This window comes from Notamacropus eugenii, chromosome 1 (assembly GCF_028372415.1).
Source record: "Notamacropus eugenii isolate mMacEug1 chromosome 1, mMacEug1.pri_v2, whole genome shotgun sequence".
Lineage (NCBI taxonomy): Eukaryota > Metazoa > Chordata > Mammalia > Diprotodontia > Macropodidae > Notamacropus > Notamacropus eugenii.
Genome location: NC_092872.1, coordinates 429,805,487 through 429,815,667, shown reverse-complemented (window position 1 = coordinate 429,815,667; position 10,181 = coordinate 429,805,487). Strand labels below are relative to the sequence as shown.

Sequence of the window (10,181 nt, the reverse complement as noted above, 5' to 3'; positions counted from 1 at the left end):
TCATGTTACAGTTGAAGAAATTAAAGCACAGAAAGCCAGTCCATTAACAAGCATTTATTAAGTGTTTACTATGTACCAGACATTGTGATAAGGCTGGAAACATAAAGGAGGACAAAATACAGTCCTTGATCTCAAGAATCTTTTAATCTAATAGGTTTAGGTGATTTTACTAAGAGCTTCAATAACTTGCCCAGGGTCACAGAGCTAATAAGTGTCTGAAGAGGGGCTGAGTCTTGGTCTTCTCGGGTCCAAGCCCTCTTCACTACACCACCCCATCTCTCTTAATCCAGCCATAACTGATCAACAAGCGTTTATTAAATAAATGCCTACTATGCTAATCGCATAAAGGTACAGTGCTAAGGACATAAAGACAAAAGCAAAAAGCATCTTTGCCCGTTAGAGGCTTCAGTCTAGCTGGGGGACACAACATATATCTATAGAGTTAGATATCATAAAAATTAGAAAGGGGACCCAAGGTGACAATGGGTGGGTAGGGAGGATGAGGGAATCAAGGAAGACCTCATGTAAAATGTGACATTTGAAGAAAACAAGAGATTCTGAGAGATAGAGGTAAGGACAGAGTCCATTCCTGGCATGTCATAGGTCATAGGTCAGGGCAAAGTCAAGGAGGCAGGCTCATAAATTCAGAACTGGAAGCCATCTCAGAAACCAGCTATTCCACACCTCTCATTTTACAAATGAGGAAGCTTGTAAGTGAAGAACTGTATTTGAGCAAGTGTAAGAAAGTCGTTTTGGCTGAGTCAAAGAGGAGAGGAAATACAACAGTGGAAAGAACCCTGTCTCTCATTTCATAGGGCCTGGGTTCTAAACTCATGTATGATACTTATTGCCTATGAGACTTTGGCATGTCATTTATCCTCTGTGTGTCTCAGTTTTCTCATTTTTAAAATGAGGAGTTTGGAATTAGACAGTTTCTAAAGTTCTTTCCATCTCTAGATACATAATCTTAAAATTGGAGAGGTAAATTGGGGTCAGGTTGTGAAGGGTTTTAAATGGAAAGCAGAGTTCCTTATATTTTCTACTTGAGGTAATAGAGTGCTAAAGGACATTAATAATGAGTAGGGGAACGACATGGTCAAATGTTTGCTTTAGGAAAATTGGTTTATCAATGGTAGGGAAACCAATGAGAAGAACACTAAGATTGTCCAGGTGAGAGATGCTCACTGCCTGAACTAGGATGTTGGTTGAGTGGATGGAGTCAGATGCTGTAGGAATAGAAACACTAAGACTTGGCAACTGATTGTATATGTGGTGTGAGAAAGAGGGAGGCATTAAGGATAACCTGGAGGTTGTGAACTTAGAAAAACTCAGGAAGGGTTGTGTTACCTTTCACAAAAATAGAGAAAGTCAGAAAAGAGATGGGTTATTGTGCTGGGGAAAGAGGGAAGAGGGGAGGAGATAATGACTTTTGTTTTGCAGATTTAGAGTTTGTGATATCCAAGTCAAATCTAGTTCAAAAAGTCCAGTAGGTAGGTGGTGATGTGGAACAGGATCCAACTCAAAAGAATGACTAGGGCTAGAAAGACAGATCTAAGCATTCCTAGCAGACATGATAATTAAAACATAGGAGCTTATGAGGTCTCTAAGAGAATGTGTAGAGACAGAAGAGAGAGGAGAGGAGAGAAGGGAAAGAGGAGAGAAGAGAAAGACAGGGGAGAGAAAAGGGAGGGAGGGGAGAGAAAGGAAGGAGAGAGAAGCAGAGGAGAGGGAAGAAGAAGGAAGAGAAGAGGAAAAAAGAGTGGAACAGAGCCTTGGACACATCTTCAGAGTTAGGGGTATGTTGTGGATGTTGATACAACAAAAGACACTAGGCCAGATAAAGTGGACAAGAACCGGGGGAAAAGAGTGTCCCCAAAACCCAAGGTGGGGATCAATAGTGGCAAATGTTTGCTGCGGAGGGATTAAGAAGGATGAAGAAAAGGTCATTAGATTTGGCAAATAGGAGACTATTTGTAGCTTTAGAGAGCATTAGTTACAAATCATATTATAGGGAATTTAGAATCAAAAAGAGAGGAAATAAGTGTATCCTAACTCGTCACAACTGTGAGATCTAACTGCTTCTTCTAGCTGAGTGTGTGAGGAGAGGAGGAGAGTGAATAGAGGATTTTCTTTTTACTTCTCTGAACCAGTTAAGAACAAAATTGAATTTTTCTATCACCTAGCCTAATAGGTGTAAGAATATTTCTCTGATACTTGACCTAATTAGATTACTGTTTTTCTTCTGCTGTGGCCAAATGAGGGAACCAAATTAGTCATGAGGAACCCTGGGTTCAAATTCCAGTTCTGGTTCTAATATGCTCAATAGCATGTTAAAAATATCTTCCTCTTTATGGATCTATCTTCTTCTCCGTAAAATTAGGAAGTCAGATTTCTTTCCATCTCTAAAACCAAAGTAAATGATGAGTAGTCTCTGACTTCCTTCTATGCTGGGTTCTGTTCTGGATTAAAGCCCTGGACTTAAGTGTCAGAGATGGAATTCTTGCTCTGCCACTTACAAGTTGTGTGACTTATGGCAAATTATTAGCTCCTCTGAGTCTTGGTTTCCCCTTTTGTAAAAGGAGAGTGTAGGGCTAGGTGGTTTCTAAGGTGTCTTCTAGCTGTGAAACACAGTAAGCCTATGAACTTCTTCATTAATGTAGTAGATGGAAAGTAGAGTTCTTCTCTTGCAACATGGCTCCCTTTTATTGTCTGAACAAAGACAAACAGCACCTTCCATGAACTACAGTAACTCTTAGGATACACTCATTTCCTCTTGTCTTGATTTTAAATCCCCTAAAGTCTGATGTCCAATCTTATCATAACTAATGCTCTCCAAAGCCATAAATGATCTCCTCACTGCCAAACCTAATGACCTTTTCTCAATTCACTTTCAGTGAATTAAGAGCTGCCATGCTCTGGCCTAGTGGTTGCCCCTTTTTACCTATTTCCCTGGTTACTATTTTCCCCCTCCCCCAACCAGACTTGAATGACCAAACAATGACTCTTTCTCCCAGTCCTAAGTAATCAAACCCTGTGCATGCCCTTTGCTAATCATCTAAGAAGAGGACCATTTGAGCCCAGCTTTCTCCACAGGTGGGGTTGGTTGAAAAGATGGAAATTCAATGCAGCTGGATTTAATCTAACATCACCAATATGCTTCCAATGACCACCTAACTTAACTTTGAAGAACCATGGAAATTCTACAGCAGCAGCCTATGCATGCCTCTCCCATTTCTGCCATGTTGACTTGGCCCTTTTCCATCCAGATGTCTGGGATGAAGATGCTTCACCTCTGGAGTCTAATGCTCTTCTGTTGCTTATTCACCTTGACTCTAGCCCAGCTACCTGAAAATGTTCCAAGAAATATGGAAGCAGTCAAGCTACAGCCTTGCTATTATTGGAAGGACAACCCTGGTAAAGCAGAAAAAACCCAAGACTTGAATTCTAATTCTACTGTGGAGGCTTATTCCTTGTGTGAGCATGAGCAAGTCATTTCACTTCCCTGGATCTTAGTTTCCTTATCTGTAAAATGAAGGAATTGCACTAGATGGTTTCTGAGGTCCCTTCTGGACCTAGATCTATGGTCTTAATGATTTTATGTGTTTCATCTTTTTGGCTACTCTAGGCTCAGCACCTCAAGAGGGTCCTTTGTATGATATTCTTTCCCATTTTTGAGCTTCAAATTTCTGCTCTATAATAGAAGTGTACTTCAAATCCCTTACTTTTCCAAACCTTATATGCTCCCTTAATTTTCCTCACCAAATATCACCAACTCACAGAGCTCAAGGGTCTCCCAGACTTTCCCAAACCCTACCCTTGATAATTGCAAGAGCTATTTGGTGGGCCCTCTAGCAATCACCAGGCCAGAACTCTAGCAAGAAGAGAAAACATTGGTCTTGGACTCAGATGAGTCAGGTTTTAATCCTGGTTTTTTTTACTTATGGTCTGTGTGACCTTAGGTGAGTCACTTGGCTTCCTGAGCCTCAGTTTTTCCCGCTTTGAAGAGATGATTGGACAAACTGGACTCAAAGTTTCCTTCCAGTTTTGAATCTATGATCCTATAATAATATAAATTCCTATTTCCCTCCAAGTTAAGAATCACCCTCAAAGTTAGTTTTTTTCTTAGCATCAGATATATTTATTTCCACATTTATTAAATACATACTTTGCATTCTTGGGCAGGAGGCAGCATGGGGGGAGATCTAAGGGGTACATTAGTAAGCCAAGGTTGCTGCCATCCTTATAGAACCTTTATCTGGTCCGAGGCTTCCACATACTCGGGAATAACTAGTAAGTCAATTAACCAACATGCATTTATTAAGCATTTGCTCTGTCTGTGCTAGGCACCAAACTACGCAGGCTGAGATTACAAATATAAGCAAAAATAGAGACAATCCCTGTTTTCAAGAAACTTATGTTCTAATGAGGAGGACCAGACAACTGGAGAGAACGTGATGAGTACTGAGGCAAACAGAAGTAGAACAAAAGCAAAGATTGTGTCTGACTGGGGTGATCAGAGAGAGTTTCAAGGAAGAAATAACATTTTGGCCTGAGATGAGATTTTTGTTGCTGTCCAGCCGTTTTTCAGTCATGTCTGACACTTTGCCAACCCCATTTAGGGTTTTCTTGGCAAAGATATTGGAGTGTTTGTCATTTCCTTCTCTAACTCATTTTACAGATGAGGAAACTGAGGCAAACAGATGTGATGATGGGACATTTATGAAATGACATCAGGAGATCAGTGGATTCTCTAGTTGGTGATGACTGGATTCTCCCTCAGACCTCACATAACACTCAGCTTTCTGTCTCTGTTCTCTCTCTCTCTCTCTCTCTCTCTCTCTCTCTCTCTCTCTCTCTCTCTCTCTTAGCTCTGCATAGAAAACATGGGTTGAAGGGACCAGTAATACTACTAATAATATTAACAACTGGTATTTATATAATGCTTTAAGGTTTGCAAAGCACTTTGTGTTATCTTATTTGATACTTGTAACAACCCTATGAAGTAGGAGCTCTTCCTATCATCATTTTACAGGTTAGGAAACTGAGGCTGAGAGAAGTTTTATTTGCTCCAGGGACATGCAGCTAGTAATTATCTGAGGCAAGATTTTCAAACTCAGGTGTTTCTGACTCCACGTCTCACCTTCTATGGTTTGAGTCACCCAGTTGGCATACCTGGGCATGCTCCATGCACACGCACACCTGGGTTTGCTCTGCTGTACTTCACTTAGTATGTAACCTTTTGTGTGTTCTGGTTATCTCTGTTTGCATTGTCCCTGTACTTCACTGGAAACTCCATGAGGGCAGGGAATATACTCTTTTGTTGTATTCATCCTTCATTCTCAAAGAGGACCATGACTTCAGGGACATGATGACATGACTTGCAGTTGACTTTTATTTGAGTGAGTGAGGGAGGGCTGTGCAAGGTCATCGGCGTCACTTTCTCCTCTGGAGATATGTGGGTCCATTGGCCAGATATTCATCAAGATGCTATACCCCAGTGTGGATCACTGTGCTCTACATTCAGTGGTCACCATGTTGTAGAACATTATTGCATAATTTCTGTGCACACAACCTGTACCATTGATTGTGAGATCTAAGTCTGGAGGGAGGAGTATGGCTTTGTTAAGAATGATTCTGGATGGCTAAGAGTGAAATCAGATACTTAGATGTTATGGGACCATTTTTCCAGATCTCCCTAAGTTTATGGCTCAGAATTTCATCACAGCTCTCTTTGATGCTTTGAAGACTGTGGAAACACCATCTACTACCATTATTGGGAAGCTGATGGGGAGAGCAGAATCAAACCTCCAGGAATTCCTTGAGTGAGTTACCAATTATGTTACATTACCTTCAAATGTAGGCAATGGCATCAATCAGATCCAAGTAGAGAATTCTATCAAGTGTTCAATGAACACTTAAGTATTAAGCTCCTAAGGTACTGTGCAAGGCACTGGAGAAATAAATATATAAGAGTGAAACTATCTTTTCTCTCAAGGAGCTTATTCAGTTGTTTCAGTCATGTCCATGATGCCATTCGGAGTTTTCTTGCTGAAGACATTAGAGTGGTTTGCCCTTTCCTTCTCCAGTTCATTTTATAAATAGCAAACAGGGTTAAGTGATTTGCCCAGGGTCACATAGCTAGTAAATGTCTGAGGCCAGATTTGATTTCAGGAAGATGAGGCTTCCTGACTCCAGGCCTGGCTCTCTATCCACTGTAACAAGGTGCTTATATTCCACTAATTTAGAACATAGAAGGAGGGCAGAGAAACTCAGAACAAGACTATCAAACATTTCTCAGGCATCTAATATGGAAAGCACCATGCGAGGCATCAGCACTTAGAAAAATGAAATGACATGTTCTCTGTTCTCAAAGAATTTACAGTCTCATCAATCTGCATTCCCCTCTTATATTCCATTCAGTTTTTACATTTTATTCTTCTTTCAACCTTGTCCTAGCCTTTTATACATGGAGTCTGGGTGATGTTTTGGTGGAACCCCAGGAGTCATGACAGGGTTAGACCCACAAAAGACTTAAAAGATCCTCCAGAAATTGGCAACTTGAATGCCTTGTGCACTCATACTCCATCCCATAACTTTACAGATGAGCTGATGAGTGTAAACCTTATATCTTAAAAAAATTATTTTCCTTTCTAAGTTTTGCCCTCCCTCCATTTCTTCCTCCAACCACTGAGAAGGCAAGAAATACAATACCAACTACATATATGAATTCATGCTAAACTTTGAGCCTTTATTCTTAATTCTTGCAGTCAAAAAAAGAATGAATAGAGCAAATGAGTTTTGTATGCTTATATACTCTCCTACCTCCTTGCCTTGTGTTCCTAGAATCCAACTCTCTGAGCTTCTAGTTCCCCTCACAGTAGCTTCTCCAGTTATTAATCCCTTTTTCCAATCACTTTGCATTCATTTTGTATGTATCCAGCATTTATGCATCCTGGAAATAAGTTATATCCTGTAAGTAGATGACAAGCCTTTTTAGGTCAGGTCTCAAAAGTGTGACCACTTTTGTATTTGTATATTTTTAGCAGCAAGGACAGTGCCTAACACATAGTGCTGTGAATGCTTATTGGTTGATAATATACGAATTATTGATTGTGAGTCACCAAGGGTTGGGATGAGGCAAGGGAGTACATTTTAAAAGATCCTTGAATTTGTATGCTTCCTAGCCACTTTATTAAGTGATTCAGTGAAATGGATAAGCAAGCATTCCTTCTCTAGACTGATTAAAGAATGCATCTCATATATGTACTATCAAATGTTTATAGATCCTTATATGAGTAATAAACTACAAATCCACTTAAAACATTCCAAATTCAATGAAGCTTTATCTAATCATACATTTTCTTAATTAAGCAACAGATACTGATAGAAGGGTTATTTTTATAAGATTGAGAAATCTTGATGGAGAATTTAATTGATAAAATGGCAACAGATACACCATTTTGTAAGGCCCTATCTGTGTGACCTACAAAGTAAGGGTTTCCATGAGCTGATTTGTCTTACTGGTGGTTTGCTTCACAGGCTTAATAATACCAATGCAGAACTTTTCCACAGTAGAATTCAGACTGCTAAGGAGCAACCTCATCTCTCTTCAAAAATCCCGATCAAATTCAACATGGAATTCAAAGTGTGAGTATAGAAAGAGGAAGACAATATAGTCCCAAGGCCACTGCTTGACAACCTTCCTCTGTTATGATAAGCTGTCAGGCATGGCCAGCAATTCTTATCTGTCCTGAGTGAGAAGCGATGTGTAGCACACTGATCTACCTCCAGCAAGGGTAAAGGCAATCTCTTGCTCCCCCTTCCCACTCTTCTCTGTAATATCCACTATAAACCACTCATAGGTCAGATATGTTAATTTCTGCCTTCTAGGAGTGTGAATTTTATTGAGGAATATAACATGAATGCAAAGAAGGAAGTATAAAATTATATGAGGGAAGGAGAGAGCATTGACCATTAGGGAAAATAGGAAAGGAATCAAGAGGAAGCAGCTAAGTTGGGTCTTGAAGAAGGAAGGATCAGGTGTGAAGAAGGGCACTTTAAGAAAGTGTGGGACCATAGGAAATGCCTCCAGTGAATTTCAGGGGAGAGATGGAATGTTGATCCTGAGGAAAACCAGTGGACCAATATGGCAGGGATCTAGAGGGTGCATTAAAGGGGGGAGCAATAGGAACTACATTTGGAAAGGTAGATTCGAGTCAGAGGGTGGAAGACCTTAAATCAAAGCTCATGGGTTTTATATTATAACCTAGGGACAATTAAGTTAGCCCTCAAAGGCTTCTGAGCAGAATGACATTGGTTCACAGGATTTATGCACAACCAGGACCTTAGGAATCACTCAGTCCCATTTCCTTCATTTTTAGAGGTAGAATCAGAAAAGAGAAATGAGTTGACCAAAGTCAAAGAGATAAAAAGAAAGATGAGGCAGGATTCAAATCCAGTTCTTTGACTCCAAATCCTATATTCTTTCCACTAAAAATTTCTGCTTATGAGCTTAACATTTCCCTTCCAACTTCCTCTTTCCAAGTACATCCTGCTCTCTTGGAAAGGACAATGTTCTCGGAGTCAGAAGATCAGGGTTCAAATTCTGACTAAGATAAAAACTTTAGGGAAAACTTTTCACCATTCAGTGCCTCAGTTTTCTCCTCTCTAAAACACTGAGGATAGACCAGATTGTATTTAAGGTCTCTTCCAGCTCTAAAATCCTATGATATCTAAGTGACAGAAAGGGAATATAGAACTACCAAAAGGAAGGGTGGGTACGGCTAAGGATAGATATTAGCAGGTTGCCAATCTAAGACCAGATAGGTTTATGGGCCTTTTTTGAGTTAACCCACTGCTTAAGGACATGAACCGGACAACAAAAATCCTGGGCCTGTGGTCGCCCAGGACAGAATTCTGTCTCTCAGTGGAAACAGGCGGCCATTTGGGAAGTACTTCCAAGAGCTTCCCAAACAGTCTTTGGAGGCATAACTCCCTTTTTCCCTCTGTGTCTTGTCTTAACTTGTTTCCAGTTCCTCATGGCAGTGTGCATTGGTGATTGGAGAGTAGTCTGAGGTCTCTGTCATTTGTGGCTATTTTCTGTAGTCACAATCTGACTTCAAGTTTAGGGTACTTAAACTGAGTCTAGAAATTGACCACATTTCCTGTATCTGCCAAAGAGAGTAACCTTGGGTAAGTCACTTCCCCTCTCTGGGGCCTAATTTCCTCCTCTTTAAGGAGGGGAAGGGGGAGGGCTGGATGATCTCTGAAGCCTTTTGAAGCTCTAAATCTCTGATCCTAAAGTGAAATAGGATCCTATGAATCTATGAATCCATCTTGATATAGTGGTTGGGAGCAGCTTGTCACAAGAAGAAAGAGTCCTGGACAGAAGATCCAAGACTCTTAACCATTGACTTTATCACTCGCAGCTGGTCACTTCCTCTCTTTGGGCCTCAGTTTCTCAAGATGTAAAACGAGATAACAACATCTTCCTCCTAAGGGTGTGTTTTGAAGGACATAGCGATCACAAGGGTGTAAGGGCTCTGACAAAGTAGGGGTGGCTAAACCATTGCCAAGTACTATTAGAAAGAATAAGGGAAACCCTCTAATGGTATTGTTTCTTTTTCTTTAGGCCAGTTACTAAACACATGATCCTACTACATGTAACCATTAACATGCCAGCTGAAGTCAAAGCAGAAAAAGATAAGAAGAGTAAAATCCACCTGACCCTTGGATCTTGCATCACTGAGGACAACAGTTTAAATACCACAATCGCTTAAATGTGAATGCAAAAACACTTTCTTTAGCCTGGAGTGCTGGAATTGAATGGAATAAGCATTTATTAATGTTCTGGTGCTATGTGCTTTATAAAATTATCTTATCATATCCTCACAACAACTCTAGGAGGTTAGGTGATATTATTATCCCCATTTTACAGTTGAGGAAACTGAGGCAGATTGAAGTTAAGTGTCTTGCCCAGAGTAACATTGCTACGAAATGTCTGAGGTCAGATTTGAACTGAAGTCTTCCTAACTCCAGGCCCAGAACTCTATCCACTGTGCCATTAGCTGCCTTAGGTAGAACAATGATGCTGAATTTGAGGTCAGGAGACAATTCGGAGTCCTAACTCTGGCTTTTTCTACTTCTGCCTGAGTTTCTGTTTCTTCATCCATAAAATAAGG

The 10,181-nt window shown here is 40.3% G+C and overlaps 1 protein-coding gene across 2 annotated transcripts; it reads left to right on the top strand.

Annotated features, from left to right (window-relative positions):
* The first annotated feature begins 3,022 nt into the window (after positions 1 to 3,022).
* LOC140518969 (BPI fold-containing family A member 3-like) lies at positions 3,023 to 9,845 on the top strand. Of its 2 annotated transcripts, none has more exons than XM_072631576.1 (4): positions 3,023 to 3,474; positions 5,690 to 5,822; positions 7,540 to 7,647; positions 9,632 to 9,845. In XM_072631576.1, the coding sequence occupies exons 1-4, from the start codon at positions 3,192 to 3,194 to the stop codon at positions 9,777 to 9,779; spliced, it is 672 nt and encodes a 223-aa protein (XP_072487677.1). In that variant the 5' UTR covers positions 3,023 to 3,191; the 3' UTR covers positions 9,780 to 9,845. The 2 variants fall into 2 exon arrangements, with proteins under 2 accessions (XP_072487677.1, XP_072487678.1); XM_072631577.1 differs by having other exon boundaries at positions 3,071 to 3,414.
* Positions 9,846 to 10,181: the final 336 nt, after the last annotated feature.

Bases quoted from the DNA above. Each gene is read 5' to 3' on its own strand.
- LOC140518969 (XM_072631576.1), top strand. From the start codon at position 3,192: ATGGAAATTCTACAGCAGCAGCCTATGCATGCCTCTCCCATTTCTGCC. The intron at 3,475-5,689 runs GTGAGCATGAGC...CCATTTTTCCAG, and splicing joins TGTGGAGGCTTATTCCTTGT to ATCTCCCTAAGTTTATGGCT. The intron at 5,823-7,539 runs GTGAGTTACCAA...TTTGCTTCACAG, and splicing joins AACCTCCAGGAATTCCTTGA to GCTTAATAATACCAATGCAG.